General features: G+C 54.6%; 1 protein-coding gene across 7 annotated transcripts; it reads right to left on the bottom strand.

Moving 5' to 3' along the window:
• Positions 1 to 633: 633 nt before the first annotated feature.
• Kctd17 (potassium channel tetramerization domain containing 17) lies at positions 634 to 10,386 on the bottom strand. Of its 7 annotated transcripts, XM_005379187.2 has the most exons (9): positions 10,115 to 10,386; positions 8,991 to 9,099; positions 6,531 to 6,622; positions 5,820 to 5,915; positions 4,331 to 4,456; positions 2,956 to 3,055; positions 2,699 to 2,767; positions 2,273 to 2,345; positions 1,195 to 1,450 (listed from the first exon to the last, which is right to left on the bottom strand). In XM_005379187.2, exons 1-9 carry the CDS (start codon positions 10,322 to 10,324, stop codon positions 1,285 to 1,287), a joined length of 1,041 nt encoding a protein of 346 aa, XP_005379244.1. In that variant the 5' UTR covers positions 10,325 to 10,386; the 3' UTR covers positions 1,195 to 1,284. The 7 variants fall into 7 exon arrangements, 6 of the variants coding, with proteins under 6 accessions (XP_005379242.1, XP_005379241.1, XP_005379244.1 ...); XM_005379188.2 differs by lacking the exon at positions 2,699 to 2,767; XR_001233020.1 differs by having other exon boundaries at positions 1,432 to 1,450; positions 2,273 to 2,767.
• Positions 10,387 to 21,480: the final 11,094 nt, after the last annotated feature.

Genomic DNA, 21,480 nt, shown 5'->3' with positions numbered 1-21,480 from the left:
GCACTGGCAGAACTGAGCTGTGACCCCTGGGTGCTCTCCTAAAACTCAAATTCTGGGGCCATCCCCAGAATTGATGCAGGTGGGTGAGTGGGGGGCTCCAGGTGGCAGAGGTGGGCGCAGAGTAAGCTCACCTTCAGGAGGGAGTATCCTCAGGGGACAAGGGGACAGCGGAGCTGGGCGGGACCCTGCCCTGGGGGACATGGCACCCGAGGGCTTCACTGCTGGGTTGGGGGAGTGGAAGGAACTGGCTGGGCCGGGCAGGAAAGGGAAGCCAAGTGTCCAGGGTCTAGGAGAGGGAGGAGCGGAGGCCTGGGCATGCGTGTCTCCCAGGGCCTGCGGCTGGCAGTAGCAGGGTGGAGGGGTCGGGGTGTCAGGGCGGGAAGGGCCATCCTGAGGTCAGGATGCAGCCGGGGCTCCAAGTTCCCACTGCCCGGCTCCCTGGTGTGTCTGTGGCGGGGGAGGTGCTGTTGGCCTCCAGCCACCTGGCGGAGGACCCAGCCACATCCCAACCTGTCCCGCAGTGTACAGCACGGTTGATGGCCTGGCAGGCGCCCTGGCTTTAGGAAAAACACCATTCCTCCCCACCCGGAGTTTGGCCCACCCCCAGCAAGGGCTGCAAAGAGGAGATGGCCAGGCTGTTTCTTCAGTTTATTCTGTGAAGGGGTGGGCCACAGCTGAGAGGTCAGCACCCATCCTGGAGGTCACACACGGAGGGCCCCTGACACAGCCTGTCCTAGCCAGCCTCATCACAAGTTCCTGAGCTGCTCCCGGCCCCTCTGGCTGGGCAGGGTGCTCTGTAGCCACGCACATGGGTGGGCATGGGGACAGCCACGGTGAAGGCAAGTCACTCACCCCTTCCATTGGAAAGGGTGGAATCTCCATGCCCTGACCCCCAACACCTGAATCTCTATTGGCCAACAGTGTCCTGCTTTGGGGTTAGGCTGGGCACCCCTGGGGGAGACAAGGGCAGTCCGACTCCTGAGGGCTTTCAGGGACTCTGCTCCTTGCTGCACCCCACAGCCCTGTGAGGTAGGCGGGCAGGAGGGTTACCCCGCTGACAGGGAAACTGAGGCTCAAGGAGGTGATGTGACGGGGCCAGGGGGGAGTACATCCACCATGCAGCAGGGGGGCCCGGGCAAGGGCACAAGGGGGCCTGGCAGACACAGACGGACAGTGCCACGCTTGGGCCAGGGGCAGGCGGCTCTGCCCACAGGGCCAAGGGCCCACCGTAGGCCTTGTGAGGTCCTAGGCAGCCCCCAGCCCGCTGCCAGAGGCAGGGGTAAGTCACAGCCCCGCAGGTGTAGACAGAAGTGGCAGGGGGGAGAGTGCTTCTTCCTTCTGGGGCCAGGGGCCCACCCCGTGGTACAAAAATAAAGGATTTCGGATCGCAACCCCCCGTCCCTGCAGGTGGTCTGGGGCCTCACATCCGGGTGCCTCTGGCTTGTAATAGCTAGAAGATAAGAGGGGGAAGGGGCAGGAGGAGAGGAGGGGTCGGAAGACCAGGGCCAGTGAGGAGAGTCAAGGGGAGAGGGGAGGAGAGAGGGGGAGAGAGAGCAGGTGAGTCACAGGCCACTTCTGGAGGGACAGCGGGGCTGAGGCCCTGAGAAGGCGGAGTCAGAACCAGAACCGAGGAGGAGAGGGCGGGAGGGGTGACCCGCTAACCCATCCGGAGCCCCGTGCCCTGTGTCCCGCTTGGGCATGGTGGTGACTGCCCCGAGAGGCCACTGTGGTGGGGACAGGGCTGGGAGAGGCCAAGTCACTCTTGTCTCAGAGAAAAGGAGTCACAGGACAGCTGTCTGTCCCCATTTTAGAACCAAACGTGGCCCAGAGAGGGACAGTGACTTGCCCAACGGCTGGCAGAAAGACCGAGTGGGGGCTCGCGGGCACCTGGCCAGGGCTTTTCTGCCGAAGCCCTACCCTTAACCAGCTCTAGTTGACTCCTCACTGGCCGGGCCTGCCCACCCCACAGAAACAGGGGACCCGGTGCCCCACGCGGTGATAGGAGCTCTTGGGGTTGCGTGGGTGAGGTCAAGGAACGGGTTCCAGCCCCCTCCCCCAGCCCGGCTCAGGTGCTGGCGCAGGCGGGCAGGCGGGCGAGGGCCCCCCCTCCTGACTTTCTGCTCTCAGAGCCTCACCCCAAGGCCCAGGCGGGGCGGGAGACTTTGGTGGGTGGGGAAGTCAGAGGGAAGAGAGCTCTGGGCTCCAGTCCAAGGACCAGAGACGTGCACCCTCCTGGCTTCCGCCCCTCCCTCCGTTCCGCCGGGCTACCAACCAGGGATGGCAGCTCTGGGGGTGGGCGCGGGGCCGGGGAGCAGGCTTGGAGCTGGGAGGGTGCAGACAGGGACCTGCAAGGAGGAGAGGTGAGTGGTGGCAGTGGCAGGAGCTGGCCGGGGCAGCGCCTAGGGCTAAGGCCAGCCTCAGAGGTGCCCGGTGGCGGTGGTGGGGCTGGTGGGCACACAGCAGGCACGGCTGTGCCCCTCCTCCCCAGGCCGGGAGGCGGGAGGGACCAGGAGGGGCGTGGGAGGTGGCGGCAGGCAGGATGCTCTGGGATGCGGGGCCCGGGGGCCTGGGACCAGGGCAGCCCCAGGATGGAGGTGTGAGCAGGCAGAGAGGAAACCCGGACAGGGGCAGAGAGGGAGGAGGCAGGGTGCAGATGAGGTCCAGGAGGAAGAGAAGGTGGATGAAGATGAGGCGGGACCTCCAGCGGGAAGCGGAGGAGGCGGTGGTGGGAGGGAGGGAAGGTTAGCGGGATCCTGAGATGACTGGGCTGCAAAGAGAAAGTGAGAGAGGGATGGTTATGCAGGCAGGCGGCGGCGAGGCGCCAGGCACTGAGCTAACCCTGCAGCCCGCCCCCCCCACGGCCTGGCCGGCTGCAGCTGGCTCCAGCAGGGAGAGGGCAGAGGTCCGCTTGCTCGCTCGGCTGTTAGCAATCCTCCTCCTGGGGGTGGGCTGCACCTTTCTCCTGGGCATCTGCCTCCACCTGCACCTGTGCCACCTCCACCTCCTCCACCTCCTCCTCCTGCCGCTGCCGCTCCTCCAGCTGCTCCTCCGCGCTCTGTGGCCGCCGGCAGACCCAGGGAAGAGAGAGTGGAGACACTAACGCGGGGGCCAGGGCAGCTGTCCCCACGGACCCCGATCTCAGGCCAGAGCAGACAGAGAAGACGAAGGAGACCTCCGGAGAGAAAGCGCTACAGCCACACAAGCTGGGGGCTTCCTCCCCAGCCCCTGGGAAGCTTGGGGAAGTGGCTAGCTGAGGCTGGGACCAGGGGCCCTGCTGGGATGCTCAGGCTCAGCCTGGCTACTGGCATACATGCAGGGAGGGGTTGGGGTGGGAGGCAGAAAAGGAATGGGGGAAGGGCGCCTGGCACAGCCTTGCTTGGGGAGGGTAGATTCAGAATAGGAGGTCAAGGGAGCACAGGGCCTGTGCCAGCCAGGTCAGGGACGCCAGCAGCAGCATCAGGTGATGCAGGAAGGCAGAGTGGCAGGCTCACCCTGCAGTCCTGCAAGGCAGTGCTGGTGGCTGGCACCCACCGGGTGGGGTGGGCAGGGGACCCACAGCAGCACAGGGCAGCAGACAGACAGACAGACAGACAGACAGGAAGCTGGAGTTCCTGAGCTTCCAGTGCACAGGACAGGTCCCCAGGAGGGCAGGTTTCCTGCTCCCAGCCTGTGGCCTGCTCTGCCGGTCTGACCAGAGCCCCTGGACCTGGCCAGCTCAGGCCCAGGGAGCAGGACCCCGCTGCACCCCTCATTACAGTGCTGATGCTGCCGGGTGTCCCCTTAGGACAGCCCACCTGGGCCAGGGTGGAAAGCCAGGGCCAGGTCCCCAGGGTACCTGGCCCCCTTTGGGCAGAGCTCGCAAGGAGGAGGCCGAGGAAGGGCAAGAGCAGGGACATACACCACCTGTTTGGAATCACCTACCCATTTGGGAACCCAGGGGCCCACGCTCGAGGCACCAGAGTCCACAGTACACCCTGCACACTACACAGAGGGCACAACGGAGGGTCCAAGAGGGGACAGGCCTTGCTCCAGGTCACACGGAGTGTCACACCAGGCCCTGACTACTAGTTCGGCCACTCTGTCTCATGCCACAACACCCGTGGCCAGCATGTGGCCCCGACACCCCTGGCATTGAGTCCTCGGGACAGTCCCGTCTCGCTGCTCCCCTGCCTGGGTCTGTGTAACTGGTGTGTGCAGACAGGACCACGTGGCATGGGATGGATGGCATGGGCTGTGACCATGGGGTTATGCGTGTGCCGCAGGAGGGAGAGAGTGGCAGTGGATGGCGAGGGGACGGGTGGGGGCGTGGTTTCAGGCAGGGCGGGCTCACCTTGGTCTTGCGGCTAGAGTCTGAGCTCAGGCCGTTCGGGGAGCTGTGTAGCTCCTTGGACACCACACACAGGAACTCCGCCTGGTCCTCGCTGCCGTAGTTGTAGGAGGAGCCGATGTTCACCAGCTGGGGGTGGGGGCGGGGACAGATGAGGCTGTGTATCGACTTAGCCCTGCTCTTGCCCAGCTGCCCAGCTTCAGGACACCTCCAGGAAGGCAGGGAGCCAGAGGCATCTCCCTCCCTCCCTATGCCTCTCCTGGCCCTGACCCACACCAGCTCACAGCCTGGACTGGTGCAGCGGAGCCCCAAAGAACATCCGCTTCCCTCCTGCCTGCAGTGGTGACGCGGATGGCCAGGCCTTGGCCAGGAGGACAAGTGGCCAGGGGTTCGTCCCCCTCTGTTTGCTCTGTCTCTGAGGGTCAGGCAACTGCCAGAGACTCCTGTCCCAGGTCCCTAGAACAGCCACACTCTCATGGCCCTCTGGCTAAAGAGGTCCTGGCTCCTGACAGGTCCCATTGTGTTTTCAGGGACCCTCTTCCAGCAGGCAGAGAAGAAGAATATCACTCTGCTAGTGGCACAGCCTGGAGAGGTGGTGGCCTGGGAGGTCCTCAGCCGGGAAAAAGCAGGATAGGGGTTGGAACTTGAGATCACTCTGCGTCCTCTCTGGGGCCACCAAGACCTCAGTGCTGTACTTCCGGCAGTCTGCACAATACTGAGGCCAAGGGTGGCGTCCTGCCCAGGCCTAGAACTATACAGGTGTCTCTTCCAATTTCCACAAAGGGCCCATGAAGGAGGTACTATTAGTCCACAGCCCAGAAGAGAACTGAGGCCCTAGGAGGAGCCGTGATGTGACAGGTGGAGGTGTGGCAGCCGCAGAGGGTAATGAAGTCTCTGGCTCCTGAGCCAGGCATCCCAGCCCTCTCTTTCCTCATTCTCCATGCTGGGAGCTCATGATGGTGGGTGAGGGGCGGTGTAACCCTTCTCCTGGAAGGGCCTGGCCTTGGACTCGCTCTCTGGCTCTGCTCCTCTGGAAATCCCAGTGGTTGGACGTCACTGGGTGCACCCCCGGGACAACACTGCTTGTGTCGAAAGCAACCCTGCGGGTAAGGGCATCTGGCCTGGGAGGCACCATAGGTCCCTGCACGGCCCTCTTTGGAAGTCTGCATGGGGCTTCCCTGACGTCAGCAGGGCCGTCCTTGGAGACACACCTATGGAGCTGTTACAGAGGTGTAGACCAAGGTGAGTACCCTCACCTCGGTGGTCCTCGTCTCCTTGTACCTGGGCTGTCACTTGGGACTGGAACCTCGCTCATGTATGGTGTAGCTTCAGAGGACTCTGGGGCTCTGTCCTGTCCCCGTCCCTGCACAGGAGGGGCCTCTTGCTTTGGGGCATCAGAAGTCTCCAGTGGGGCTGTGGTGGGGACCCTGAGGCTGGGCTGCAGGGAGGAAGATGACCCCTGTGCCCCATGGTGCCTATGTCCCCAGCCCACCTGCTCGAAACGCCAGCCGTCAGACATGGTGGAGACCATCTGAGTGAGCTCCTCCTCCTGGCACTGCAGCACGCGGTACACGTGCTTGGGTGGCACCTGTGGGGGGAAGGGTCACATGGAGGGCAGCTGCCACCTCCTCAAACATCTACCCTAGGAGGAGGACAGGAGAGAAAGAAGAGAGAGGAGGGAGCCACGCTCTGAGTACCTACTATGTGCCAGGCGCTCAACATGCATGAGCTTATTTAATTCTTCTAGGACCCTGTGCATTGTGGGATTTTTCACTGAGGCTCAGAAAGGCTGAGGGTGGCGCCGCCGGGACTGGAACACAGGTGATACAAGAGGGAGGGCGGGCAGAGCTTGGGAGACATCTGGTCACCAGCTGAGCCTCCCCTCTTCAGATCTGGGCTGGCGAGGTGGGGTGGGGTGCCTCTCTCCCTGTGTGCAGCCCTGCACCTCCCAGGGTGGTGGAGAGCTCCACTCCCTCCCGCAGACCGGTCTCTTTGAAGAAGAGATGACTTGACAACTCTGGCACCTCTCCAGTCCACGAGAGAAAATCAAGGTCCAGAGAAGGACACACAGCAAAAGGAACAGAGGCAGGGACAGAACCCCAGCATGCTGTGACCACCCTCCCCTCACAGATGCTCCGCCTCCCCCAGCCTCCTTTCCTCTCCCCACCTGCCCCACCGCAGGCTGGATGACGCGCGTCCTGACCTGTGTCACTGTGTAGTCCTTCTCCTCCATCCGGTCTTTGATGATGCGGATCAGCGGGCCGATGTTGTAGAACTCAGCCTCCTCCAGGACCCCTGGCAGACACAGCAGCCGCAGTCAGTCTTGCTGCCTGAGCCCCATTTTCCCCTTGTCCCTTCTGTCCCAAACCCACTTCCTGTTCTGGTCATATGCCCTGAGGGGGTGAGCTGGGCATCTGTGGGCTCAGGGGTCAGGCAAGAGGGAGCATTTCCTTCTGGGAGTCCCACATTCCCCATGGAAGCGGTGAGCTGCTACCCTACATCTCCACAGCACTGAGCATGGGGACCCGGCCAGTGCATCACCTGGGACTGTCCAGCACTATGAGGGGCCTGGGTCCCTGAACCACCACGAGGACAGTCTGGGCCCAGCCTGCTACACTGTCGCATTTACCAGGCATGTGCTCAGTGCCAGCCCCTGTGCTCAGAATGTGATGTTCTTTATGGTATTTAATTCTCAGAACTAGAGGTGGGTACTTACATCATCTCCCTGAACTGGGGAAATGCAGGCTCTGAGAGAGGAGCAATCTATCTGAAGTCACAAGCCAGTATGCTGCAGAGGAAACTCAAGCTCCTCGGCCTTCAGAGCCCATGTTTTCCCACCACAGATGCACACACTCCTGTACGTGCAGACCCCCAACTACAGTACTTTACAGTTTGCAGAGCCACTTGTGCTCATCCTAGGTCATGGGGACAAGGGGACAACATCTGTCACCATCCCACTTTACAGCTAAATCTGAGAGATGAAGCAAGTCACCCCCCACACACAAGAAAGCAGGGGCTCCCCGTGTTTGACTTCTTACACTGCAGGACAGGTGACCTCCTGGTCCCTTCTGGCCTCTGGGCTCCTGAGGGACTGTTGTGTTCCCCCCAAATTCATACACTGAAATCTAATGCCCAGGGTGATGGTATTAGGAGGGAACGGGCCTGTAGAGATGACAAGGTCATGAAGATGGTGTCCTTTACGGGATCAGTGCCCTGATGGGAAGTGGCCAGGCTATGGCCCTGAACCTGACCCTACACGCACCACGATGTCAGGCTTCCGGCCTCCAGAACTGGAAGAAAGACATCTCTGTGGTTTATAAGCCATGCAGCCTGCAGTACTTTGTGGTCACAGCTACAATGGGCTATTCTGGGGCCCCTCTCTGACCTCCCCTGCCTTCCCGATGCCCACAGGGACCTCACACAGAGGGGGAAGTCAGTGAGTGCTGCTGCCTGCAGCAAGTGACGGATGAGACATGTAGCCCTGCAGGGCCAGTGTGGTGGGTGCTGCTGTCCCCTCATTTCACAGAAAGGGAGGAACAGAGGGGTTGAATGAAATTGCCAGAGTCATAGAGCTCACCAAATCCCCTCTCAGATCTCCCACCTGCCTGAATGAAGGTGCTGGCAAGTAGCAGGGCTTTGAGAAGCCCAGAACCTGTAAACAGGTGTTGGGTGTGACGCACCTGCAGTGTTCACTTCCCCTCCCGTGGGATCTGCTCTAGGCCCAGGCCACGCCCAGAGCGCCTGGGCTCCCAGAGGGGCTGCTGCTAGGGCTCAGCAGAGCTGGGAAGTACTTGCACTTAGTGTTGAAGGCTTGATCTACTGGAAAGTCACTTGGCCCACCTGGGGGTCAGGGAAGGGAGAGCATGGCCCGAGCGGAGAGGGATAAGATGGGCTGTGTCAACATCCCCAGTGGCATGGGACTCAGGATACCTCTAAGACCAATGTGTGCTCTGCAGAATGCAGGCCATTGCCCCGTTTTAGAGACACCAGTGGAGATGCAGAGAGAAGTAATGTGTCCTAGCTGGCCCCGCTGGGTCAGCTGACCACAGACACACGCTGTGCTCTGGGGAAAGTTGACTCAGCACTGACTGTAGGCCTTGGCCCTGGCTGGGCTATGTGAAGGGACCGTTCTCCCTGCCATGGCTTCCCCACCGTGTGCTAGGCCCAGATGTGGGCATGGCAGGCTTGGGAGAGCCGAAGCCCTCCCAGAGAGCAACCCCTGCCTCCACCCACAACCAGTGCAGTGTGCAGAGGGTGCCAGATTGGGGAGGAGGTACCCACTCCGCCCACCTGCTGCCTGCCAGCCCTTGCCAAGCAGCATCTGAGACGCTGGATCACCCGGAGAATAAGGCTGAGCCTTTCCCACGCCCATCTCCACCCATGCCCCTACCCCTGCCTCTGGGTGAGAAAGGGCATTCCTGCCTACAACAGGCAGTCACTGGCCTCCTCTGCCCGCTGTGTATGTCTCTGTCAACTTCCCTGACAGCATTCATTCAGTGAAAGCTTGGCAGAGACCCTGAGAATGCAACCCTGCCCACATAGGAGAAAGCAGGCATCCAACCTGGCTGGGAGAAAAGGCTCTAGGCCTCCAGGGAAGGACACAGCAGGCTGCAGAGGCAGCGCTAGGACACGGGCCCCAGGCCAGCCCCCTGGACCAACTCACCCTCCTCCGCCATGTCCTTGTCCAGGACCAGCTTGCCATGTCGGAGAAAGTTCAGAATGGGCCCAAAGTAGGTGGGGTCACGGTCGATGAGATAGGCCCCGGTCTCATCCTAGGGAGAAGAGGGCATAGGTGGTAAGAGAAGTGAGCCCACCCCTGGACCTCCCAGACAACCTTTATATGCATGCTCTCAGCAGATCCGGGAAGGGACTTCAGGGAGGGAGAAGGCAGAGGCAGGATGGTGAGATAAGGCCCTGGAGTCAGGTGGACCTAAGTTCAAACCCTGTGCCTGCCTTTTCCAGACTCTGGGTCAGCAATTTGCCCTGTCTGAACCTCTCTCCTCTCCCCATAATTAAGGGTCGCTGTGGACATATGCTGAGAGGCATGTGGTCCAGCACAGAGCTCTGGGAGGGTCCCCCAAGGCCAGCCCCATGGTCCACCAGCTCCCTAGTCTTTCAGGGATGTTTACAAGTTTCCAAAGGAGCCACACTCTGATTGGAGACTCGCAGCCCGCAGGGAGGCAGGGCAGGCATGGATACATCACAGGATAAGGCACTTGCCCAAGGTCACAGCTTAGGCATGAGAGACAGGGAATCTTTAAAGTATCTCCAGACCAGCCCCTTAGGTTACAGAGGAGGAGGTTGAGCCCGGAGGCGGGAAGGGTTCCACCCAAGGTCATGCAGGTGACTAGAGCACCGCGGCTGCCCAGAAATAGTGTCCGATGGGCCAGTGCTCCTCCCAGATTAAGCCCAGCTCAGAAGGCACCCAGGCTCCTCTAGTGTTCTCTTCGTCCCTCCACCACCCACAGCCCGAAGAGCAGGAAGGCGGCCCCTTCAACTCGTCTCCGCAGCGGGGGTCCTGTCTGGGAAGCGGGTCCACCCCACTCCAGGGCCCCAGATGGGGCGGCCTCCAGGCTCCAAGGGGCCGCGGCCTGCGTCGCCCCGTTGCCACGGCAATGGGCATACCTTGGGCTCCACTCCCTCCCCCTCCTGCCAATTCTTCCCGCCTCCCGCTCCTGGGAAAGAATCCAGCCGGGCCCCAGGCTGCGGGCGGAGGCGCTGGCCGGGCCGGGCGGGACAGGGCAGCGTCAGGAGCCCGGACCCCAGTCGCCGCCCCCGCGCGCTCACCCGATCCGACTGCAGCTCTTCCCCCTGGCACAGGCGGCTGAGGAAGGACTTCTGCTCCCGGCACAGCGTCTGCCGGGTGGTCAGGAACACTGTGCCCCCCACGTTGAGCCGCACCCACTTGCCCCAACCGCCCGCGGCGCGGCCACCCGCCCCCGCCGGCCGCGCTCCCTCCCCAGCCTCCATCCTCATCGCCCCCCTCGGCGTCTGCATCCTCGGCTCCGCGCCGCGGACGGTGTGCGCCGGGCATGCCGGGAGCTGTAGTCCGCACGCATTCCAAGCCCCGCCCACCACGTCGCCACGCCCACCACCCCTCCTCTCCCTCCTGCCCTCCCGACGCCCCGCCCACTCCACCGCCACCGCCTCCCCACGCCCACTACCATCGCCACGCCCACTCCATACCTCCTTTCCCTGCCCCACCCCACCTGGCGGGTCCAAGCACCTATGCGTTCCAAAAAGCACGTTGGCAACTCCCTATGTTTAGGGAAGGTCAGGTTCCCAGATACATAAAAAAGAGTCATGTCCCAAGCCAGCAATCCTACCGTTTGTTTGTCCCGCACCGTCGCTTCTTGGCCTTTTGGCTAAGCTCAAGTGTTTGTCCCTACATTATAGTATTGTCCTTTCTTTATGCAGTTCAGCCCCTGCGGGGGCTGAGACTTCTCCCCCTGCGATTCCTGTAACATTTACCTCGATCTATTTTATAGTAATGCGTGTGTGTGCTCTGCAGTGCTGGGTTGCGAACCAGTCCCAAGAGTTGCTGTCACTGAGCTGCCCCCCGGCCAGCTCCGAGAAAGTGCTCCCTGTACCCTGTGCATGTGCAGGGGCGCAAGGATGAGGTGGATTCTTTCCCCACAGTTCTTTGAGGACAGAAGAGCAGCGTGGGCTGGAGAGCACGGGCAGCTGTCCTCTGCCTTGGGAGCAGAGCAGACCGAAAATCCCAGACAAAGGAGCTCAGGGAGGAAAGCGGGAGGGGGGGACCGGGCAGAATGGGTCACGCTTGGGGAGAGGAAGGAGCAGGTTCGAGATCCAGAAGGCGGGGCCCGTTGTGGAGCAGGCCCCGCCCACCTGGGGCCGTCTCACGGAGGGGCGGGCTCTGCCGCAGGACCTGACGGCATCGTGGCTTCCACCCAAGCAGGAAGGTCGTGAACGTGGCATTTTGGGACTGGTGTTCAAGGTGGATGGCGGAGGTTAGGGGAGCAGCTGGGGCTAGGAAGGGAAAAATGGGGGACACTATTCATGTCGTCGGGGCTGCCCCTCCTCCTCTCTCCCACTCCGTTTTTCTCTTGCCCTCCCCTACCGCTCCCTGAACTTCTCGGGGACAACGCTGACCCTGCGCCACTGTATCTCAGGACCCTCGGTGCTTAATCTAGGGCGGTGAATAGGACAAAATATAAAGATCCCTGGCTGTTTTCTGCCTTCTTGCCGCACTTGTGTGTGTGTGTGTGTGCGCACGCGCTTGCGCGTGCACCCGTGTATTTTATGTGGTGCTGGGGACTGAATCCAGGGCATTTACCCTGAACTACACCCCCAGCTCTTTTAAAAATTTGTATTTTTGAGACAGGGTCTCGCTGAGTTACCAAGCTGCCCACGCTGGGCTTGAAGGTGCAAGCCTCCTGCTTAAGCCTCCCAGAGTGCTGGGATTACAGGGGTGCACCACTACATCCAGCCTGTTTTATTTAACTGCTCTGTTTCCCTGGGCCAATGCATCATGGCATGTACCATGAACATCCAATAATGACAAGTTGCCATCTCCTTCATGCCTCCAGCCATGTGCCAGGCATTCTGTCACAACCCCAGCACTGCCAGAGCAGCGTCTCTCACCACTGAGGGCTTTGCCTGGGCCAGGTGGTACCTGCTGCCGGCTCCCACCCTCACGACAACTCGCTTCCCACTTCCACCTTACTGATGTGAGTCAAGGCTCAGAGACCGAGCTGTCCCTAAGCTGTGCTGGAGAAGACCCAGAGAGCACAGCTGGCCTCAAAGCCTCATTGACCCTGAAGCCAAAGCCGGTAGATGGTTTCCCCCACCCCCAGCATCCCACAGTGCCTCGCCTTAGGGGCCCTGATACCATGCAATAGATGAGAAAGCCCTGGACCAGGGCAGATTCATCTCAGCCCCGTGCAGGGCTGTGTACTGTCATGCCTCCGAGCTGGCCTTGTGGCTGAAGTTCTGGAGGTATCCAGTGGAAGCTGGCCCAGAGGGAGGCTTGTCTGACCCTCCTTCCCTCCTCAGAGTCTGTCCCTCCAGTGGATACAGCATGGCTCTCAGCAGGCTCTTAAAATCTCCCTGCTGGAGCAATAATCTCATGGATGAGGAACACAGCCAAAAGCCAGGTGACAAGACCCAAGGTCCCCGAACAGAGCTGACAGCATCCACTGCATCCCTGCCTGTGTCCAGCCTGCGTCTGGAGGAGGCCAGGTTTGGAGGAAAATCATGGGGGCTAGGAGGCAGGAGGGGCTGACCCCACCTGTGTGTGGGTAGGACCCCTCCCTTCCTCTGTCCTGTAACCAGGCCACCATTGTGTTTGCTGAGCACCAGCCATACAGACCCTGGGGACGAAAATGTCAGGGGTTGTCCCTGCCCTCCAGGCAGCTTTGGTCTGGGGGAGGTGGGTTTGAGGGGGATCCCAGAGGCCCCTGTCTGTAACCCCAGACTGTCACTCTTCAATGTTTTTTGCACGTCCTCTATGTAGAAAATAATGGGGAAAAGCCTAAACATTCCTGGGGTGATGCTAAGTTGGAAAAGTCCCAGACTTCAAGGGCATACTGGGTACATTGCCCCTCACTGTCCCCTTGGTTCTGGATTGGCTGGGAAGTGAGACAGGACAGAGCAGGCTCCCAGAGGGGAATACCAGCTTGACTTTGTAGCTTGCTAGCTGGGTGGCCTCAGAAAAATCACCCTCCCTCTCCAAACGTGTTTCCTCATGTATAAGTGGGAAATAGTAACTGTACCTTCCTCCTGCAGTTGCAGTGAGGGTGTCAGGTGCCAAGACGGGGTGATGTCAGAAAGATGCTTGTTATGCCATCTGTGTAAAGGCTGGTGAATATGGCCTTTTGTGCAGCCGTGTATATCCCGATGCCCTGTCCTGTTCAGTGTCTGAGTCATTGGCTGCCCACTGGGTGAACCGAATTACCCTCTCCTCCCTACTGGGGGTCAAGGGGAGGCAGGGGAGAAAGAGTATCCCGAGTGACCCGAGCTCCAGGACTGAGTGGGTGCTATTTCTTCATGCTAAGCCTACATGACCTAAAGCCACCCGCATGTCACTCTGCCACAATAGAACGGAAAGAACAAAGTGGATCTGTGATTCTCATCTGAGTACACCTTGGGGTGTCCTGCTTTGAACCCTGTCTTCCTCTTAGCAGCAGCTCCATATCTGAGTGACTTGTGTCACATCTGCTGGCAGTTCCACGACTAGCATGTCACTCATCCTGGCTGGCATTTGGCATTTGGCATTCAGTTCTCTTCCCCAGGTTCAGGATGTCAGAACATTCGCCTCCTCTGCTAGTTTGGTCTTTCCTGCAAATCCTATCCTGGCATTGCCCAGGGTGTGGGGAGGAGTGGTAGTTCTGCCACTGAGCTTTGATGTAGGGTGCTGGCTTGAGCCCCTACATCTTCGGGTCACCTGGGGAGAGAAAGGGCGGATCCAGGCAAAGACAGTACATCCAACCCGCCAGAAATAGCCCTGCTCAGAGCAAGCTTTGGAAGGCAGCGGCCCAGGGTCTGACTCTGCCCCCAGCACCCTGACTCATGGGTAGTTAGATATGCAATCTCGTCAAAACTCGCCTTAAGCCATTTGCATTATTGAAACCATAGCGCTATTACATACAGCAGAAGTTAACTGCCACGGTTGAGCGTCGGCTGTGTGCTCAGTTCTGGACCAGGGCTGCAGTCTTGGAGAAGCTAAACACGGCCCCATGGACTTGAATGTTTATAACACCTTGGTTACCATGCCTTCACTTAGATGATCCTCGAACTGTCAACAGATACTCACCAGCCTGTCTCCAGTGCTGGGCTGTAGTTTGAGAGAGGAAAGAGACCCTGACGCTCCCCTGGAGCTCAAACAGGGCCAGTAACGTCCGCAGAGAGAACAGCCAAGCTCCTCCCACCTGAGCAAAAGTATATAGGTGGGGGCACCAGAGTCTGGGCTCTGCTCCCTTTAACCAGTAGAGGGCGCGCAGTGAACCCCTCAGCCGGTCTTGGCTCCTGACTCAGTTTCACCACCAGGGGACGCGCCAGCCATGCTGCGTCGCCGAGCAGAAGCAGTAGTCCAGGTGGCCTACTTGCTCAGGAGGAGCTCCTGTCTGGGGTTGGAGGGTCCCTTTTCTTAAACTCAGCTCTGGGAGTGAGACCCTGACAGCTGGCTCGACTCTCACCAGCTCTGCCCTCTCAGCGTCCCTTACACCCCAGGAGACGCGGTTCCACAGCTTGAGCACATTGAACCAGGAATCCACTGTGTCCTGCGCTCCCGCCCCTACTGCCAAGGACGCATTTGTGAGCACTTCCCATGCCTGGCGCTGCAGCCAGCACTTTCCTGGACGATCTCTAATCCTGACCCAGTGGGAGATGCAGCTGACATCGGAAGGGTGCACAAGGTATCCCCTCTTCCTCGGACCCGTTCCACACTCTGCAGCCTCAGCTCCTCTTCGAGCCCCTAGAACCCAGGACGCACAGGTCAAGCTGTGGCTTCCTCCAAGCCCCTCCATCAGCTGGTGAGACCAAGGCGGTTGATCCCAGCACCTGTGCGCCCTCCACAGCTCCCAACCATTGTTTCTTGGAAAGCTCTCTGCCTCCCAGATGCCTCTGAGGTCTCCTCTCTATCTCGCTGTCCCCTTGTTTTAGGACTGGAGCTCACTTAACAGCCTGGCTGAAACTGAATCAGAAAAATCTGCATTAAAACAACAAAACGCCAAGCATGGCGGTTCACATCTGTAATACCTGGACTCTGGGAAGCTGAGGTGGAAGGTTGCAAATTCTAGCCTAACTTGAGTAGCTTAATTACCTAGGGAGACCCTGTCTCAAAATTTAAAAAAAAGTTAAGGAAGGACTGGGGGTGTCATTTAGTGTAAAGACCCTGGGTTCAATCCCCAGTGTCACTAAAAAAAAATCAAAACATATCATGAAAGTAATTTCAGGCACAGAGAAAAGTTGCAAAAATAGTTCAAAAAATTTTTTACACTTTACTGTTTACACTTTACTGCTCTTGTTTTTTCATTCTTCCTCCTTGAACCTTTCTTGCTTTTCTGAACTGTTTTTGAATAAACTGAAGAGTTAGTGACCTTTCATTCCCAAACTCTTCAGCGTGGTTTCCTGAAAACAAAGACATTCTCTTCTACTGCCACAGTGCTATGTTCAAAGCCAGGAAATTTAACATCATCGATAAAATCTCCCTAGGTTATCTATAGATGTCTTTGAACCTCCATCACATCCTTTATAGCACAAGAAAAAAAATGCTAAAAGCATCTGGGATCCAATCCAGGAGGCACTGTGCTCAGTCACCCCTTCTCTTCAGCCTCCTTTAATCTGGAACCATCTCTCTGCTCGTTTCTGAAGCTGCTGGGCTGTCTATTTGGTAGAATGACCTTCACTGTGGGTTTTCCTCATGATCAGATTCACTCGATGGGTTTTCGGCAGCAACGTCACGGAAGAGACGCTCTGTCCCTTCTGCATCTCTGCATCACATCAGGAGGTGCCTAGTGTGGCTCTGTCCCATCACTGGCGAGACTAATGCCGGTCATTTTGTTAAGCTGGTGTCCTCCTGTTTCTGAGCTGTCGTCGCTCTTTTCCCTTTTGAATTAATCAGTACCTCATGGGGAGATACAGTGAAATCGTGCTAATATTCTGTTTTTCATCAAACCAATTTATCTCATCAGTAATTTTAGTATCATTAATTATTCTTCTCTGACATAGTCATTGCTTTGATGCTTGCCAAATTGTGATGTTCTGATTTCATCAGTCCTACATCTATTAGGAGGCGATCTACAGGAGGGAGAGGTTTCTCTTTTCTTTCCTGCCTGTACACACTCATTTGTTTATATCAATATGGACCATTAGATTCTTATTTTCTTCTGGGTTATAATCTGTTTCTATTATCGTTTACTTTGGTGTTCAAATTATCTAAGATTTAGTCAAATCTGTTTAGCTGTTTCGGTATTCATTTTTAAAAAAATAAATAGAATAAAACACAATTTTTAAAATGGTAAAATGTATAAAACATAAAAATTTGCCATCTGCTCCATTTTTAATGTCTAGTTCACAGCATTAAGTACATATGCATTGTTGTGATAGGATCACCACCATCCTGCACAGAAATGTTTTTGCCTTGCAAAGCTTAAACTCTGCATCTGTTAAATAATAACTTGCCATCATCTACGCGGGACCTGGCCAAGATCCCCAACTGCCTGTATGAGGGGTACGGTGAAGGATGAAATCAGAGACAGAGACAATTTTAGTAATGCATGAAAAAGGTGCTGGGAGGTCAGTGCCTCAGGGTGGGCAAAGACAAAGCCCTCTTCGGCTGGCATGCTATTTATTGAGCACATACACACATTTTCAGAGGGGGTAGGGTACTTTTCCCTGGAACAGGGTGGTAACTGCCGTGGGCTAGTAAAAAGGACAAAACATGTCAAAGGATGAGACAAGTGCCAATAGGGAAACTGTTTTTACCCTAGGAGAAATTTTTACTACTGCTACTGCATCACTTTAGAGGTCCTTGTCATCCTCAGCAGGTCTTATCCTGGTCTGTGAATGCCACAGCGTCACTAGCCACAGGCCTGCAGCTGTGACTGGAGAAAGCGGGACATGTCCAAGTTCCGGCTTACAGGGCAGGACAAAGATGGCCTTGAACATCCTCTGGACTCAATTTATAATTTGTGGTCCCCAACATTTCCCCCTTTCTGCTTATTTGATTGCAGAAGTTGAATGAGAGTGAGCTGCGGCTCCAGGGCTTCTAGATGCCGATGGGTTTGAGTTCCTCTGCAGCAGACTAAGAATAAAACCAGAAGACATAAACAAATCACTGCAAGTATAGCCACACAAAACCAGAAATGAGCCTTGAGATATTGAAAAGGAGTCAGCTGATAGAGGGCTTCAGAAAACTTATCCCAACCCCTTATTTGTTCATCAAAATTTTGAGTTTGTTGAGACATAAACAATACTTTTTGTAAAGCGTCTATGTCCAGAGTTATATTTTGATGCTTGGCCCCCTGCGTGTTTTTCAGTGTGTTTCCAGGGGTGAGCAGACCGATTATAAGGTAGGGGAGTTATGCAAAACTGGTGACATTATAGTGACATTTGAGTCTTTGCTGTATCTGTAGGCTTTCAGTTTGATCTCCCGTTCAAAGAACTGTGGTCTCTAGCATGCTTATTTGTGATTGAAGCTTGGTGTATCTTCCAAGCCTTGTCTGCTGTTTTGGTCCAGTTGTCTGCAAAGTGAGCTGTCTGGATGAAGCGAGCAAGAGCAACAGAATAGACAGATACATTGGAAATCAGCAGTACTAAAGAGATTATTCCGGCAATAATCAGGCCAATTATTCTTTTAGTTCTATGTACAAGATGATCAACTAAGGACTGCAAAAGATGTAGCACTGGAGCGTGAGGCCAAGGCTCAGTTACATTAACGAATATCCACACTCTTGGCACACGTCCAGGACTACTGAACTTTTATCAGTAGTATCTCTCTTGAACCCAACAACTTAAGGTACATGTAAGGGAAGTTTCATTCCAGACTACAGTTCTGTAAAGGAAGACTCAAGGATTGCAAATACATACTGAAATTCTCTGACTGCCACTTCATTTAGCCAACATAGTAACAATGTCCTTAGTGGGGTGCATATTACGACCCATCCATTTTTCCAACACAGTACAGGGCAGAGTGAGTTTCCAAACAGTAATTTGTATAGGTGCAAGCTTGCCATTACTCAAAGCACATGGGATTGGTGTGTTAAATCCTGCACCCTCCGAGGTAAGTTCCCCTTCAGGGAGGGTCTCTATGGCTTTCATGTTAATCCAGTTCCATATGCCTCATGCCAATCAGAAACATTGTTAACTCTTCATTGTAGGGATCCCCTAGGTCCCCAATCAATAAAATTTTATTGAGCTGTAGTCATTTTGTCCCCCTTTCCCCTTCCTCTTCATTGTAGGGATCCCCTAGGTCCCCAATCAATAAAATTTTATTGAGCTGTAGGCATTTTGTCCCCTTTTCCCCTTGCAAAGGTCCCAGAGAGGAGGGGCAGTTTTTGCTGAATTATTCCAATAAGTGCGGTTTTCACAGAGGGACATTAAGGTCAAAGGAATCGATCTCTTCTCCCATTACATGAATTGAATCGAGGATCAAAAGGATTGATTGATCATGATTATGTATCAGCTAATTTTGGGCAGCAACAGGAAGGCAATAATTGGACTGTATTGTCCTGTATCCTACACACAATAGAGGGTAAGTGAAATGAGAGGTGTAATTTATCACAGCCTTATCCTACATCTAATAATGATGAAGGGCCAGGTACCCTATCAACCTGACTATGATAAACTTTTGACTCATGATAGATCTCAGGAGAGTCAGCCCAAATAATGTGTCTGAGCAGGGGCAGATCTGGCACATGTACCCAATATTCTTGTCCCATCACAGGGGTTATGTGTAAAGGTCAGGCCATAATAGCCATCATAGCAATGGACATATTTTGGTACCACCATGGTGTCATTGTTTTCTTCTCTCCATGATCACACAGTCTTGGGTGGCAGCCACACTGTTGATCCATCACCTGTTAACACACAAGCTTACCCTCATCCCCATGTGATTAGCAGCGAGGGATCTTCCCAGGTGCCTATTTGGTTATCCTTCCATACGCTGGAGCACAAGGAGAGCTGAAAACAGAAGTAGACTGCCAATGAAGTTCAGCAGGAGCGCGTCTACTTGCTGTGTACAGATTCAAAAAGTTTAAAGTGAAAGTAGCAATGTCTAATTGTGCTTTGGGGGGCAACCGCACTCCACTTTCTGTTTATTTGGTACAGGTGTAAAGAATAGGTGTGCTGTCTCTACAACTGCTTCTCCTTCAGGATTGTAAGGAATGCCTGTGATGTGCTTAATACGCCAGAGCTGAAAGAAGTAAGAAAAGGCTCTAGTTATATAAGAAGGGTATTATCAGTTTTTATGGTATGGGGAACTCCCATAGCTGCCAAGGCAGATAAGCAATGCCGTTGAGTGTGTCCCACCTTCTCTCCTATAAGGCAAGTGGCATGAATCATGTAAGAATAAGTATCTATGAAAACATGAACATATTGGCCAAAGGAGGGGAGATGGGTAACACCTATTTGCCAAATTCAATTTCGATTCAGTTTCTGGGGATTGCTACCCTGAGGCGGGAACAGATCGAGGAATTCTTTGGCAAATAGGGCAGGATAGTACAATCTTTCTAGCTTATGACTGAGACCATTGAAATTCTGTAGTTAAAACTTTGCTATTTTGATGATGATGAGTTTTGGATTGTCTAGCCAAATCAAAGGGAGTCACATATGCTATTAAAGAATCAGCTGGTTGATTACCAAGAGCCAATGGTTCTGGTAGATTGGAATGTGATCTAATATGTCCAGTAATAGTGGGAGAAGAGTGACTTTGAATCACCCATTGTAGTCTAAGGAATAGGTTAAATAATGGAGGTTCTAGAGTGGCTTATACGGTGGCACTTTCTAATGCTTGGGAAAGAAACACGGCACAGGCAGAATCAGTAAGAATGTTAACAGAGGTTTGCCTAGTTAATCCCATAACATAAAGAATAGCAGTGATTTTTAACTGTTGAGCTTAAAACCCTGAGGTCAAAATGACACGTTGGAAGTCCTTACTCCAGACAGCTACCTTTCCTTTGAGGAGCTGTCTGTAAAGTGAGTTGGTTCTAATTGTGTAACTTTAGGTATGATACATGATGTTTAAGGAAGAATTGAAAAATAAGTCCATTAGGAAAATGATTATCAATTTGTCCTATAAAGTCAACAATAGCAACTTGTCAATATATCACTTGTTGTAATAAAATAGACCATTGAGATAAATCTATAGGCAATACTATCATAGGTGGATCAACAGCAAACAACCAACAGGAGCAGGTCCTTCTCAAGACAACAATTTTAGCAATCTGTTCAGTATATTACTATAAGGTCTTTTTTGTTGTTGTTGTTTGTTGTTTGTTTTTCTTCTGGTACCGGGAATCGAACTCACGACCTTGTGCTTGCCAGGCAGATGCTGTGCTGCTGAGCTAAATCCCAAGCCCCCTACTATAAGGTCTTTATCAATTGATGAGGAAGATACAACCACTTAATATGAAACAATTGTAAATCATAAAATTGACCCAAAAGTCCAGTAGGAGAATAAGGAGCATTTAAAATGTACAAGACAGAGGGTTGATTACTATTGATATGATACACTTGCTGTTCTTGTAACATTTTCTCCACTAATTGTAATTCTTTCTGTGCTTCAGGGGTTAATTGTTGTGGAGAGTTGATCTGAGAGTCTCCCTGCAGGGTATCATACAGATGTCTTAATTTGATAAGAGGCTACCCAATTTAGGATGGATCTAGTCAATGTCTCCGAGCAACTTTTGGCAATCATTTAAAGTCAACAGCTGATCTTGTCTTCTTTTAATTTTTTGAGGCCTCACCACCAGCTCTGTTAATAAAGTTCCTAAATAATAATAAGGGCTGGAAGTCTGTACCTTACCAGGAGCTAGGCAAAGGCCAAAAGCCTTTAAATCCCCTTTCACGAAGGCAATCAAGTCATAGAGCTGAGATTTAGAATCAGTTGCTAATAAAATACTGCCCATGTAATGGACAAGATACACTTGAGGAAATTGTTCTCTGGCACTTTGCAGGGCTTGTCCTATAAAATGTTGACACAAGGTGGGGCTGTTTCTCATCCCTTGAGGCAGAACTGCCCATTGCTATCTTTTCACGGGTTCCTTAAAGTGTACACTAGGTAGAGAGAAAGCAAACGTCTGCTGATCAGAAGGATGCAAAAGAACTGTAAAGAAGTGATCCTTGAGATCTATAACAATCAGTGGCCACTCCCTATGCACAGCAGTGGGGGATGGAATCCCTGGCTTCAATGCCCCCGTCAGTTGCAAACAAGCATTAACTGCTCTCAAATCCTGTAGCAGTCTCCATTGACCAGCTTTTCGGGAGTAACACACACTGGAGTATTCCAGGGACTAACTGATGGCTCCAAGTGGCCCAACTGAATCTGTCCCTGTATTAACTCTCACAGACGTACAAGCTTCTCCTTTCTGAGGGGCCATTGATCTACCCAAACAGAGTTTTAGTGTTCCATTCTAAGGGTAAAGCTGTTTTGGGAGGAGAAGCATCAGTGACTCCCACTAAAAATGGGATTG

This window comes from Chinchilla lanigera, unplaced genomic scaffold, assembly GCF_000276665.1.
Source record: "Chinchilla lanigera isolate Chin_1 unplaced genomic scaffold, ChiLan1.0 scaffold00012, whole genome shotgun sequence".
NCBI lineage: Eukaryota > Metazoa > Chordata > Mammalia > Rodentia > Chinchillidae > Chinchilla > Chinchilla lanigera.
The sequence above is the reverse complement of the archived record's forward strand: the minus strand, read 5'-3'. Positions and strand labels throughout refer to the sequence as shown.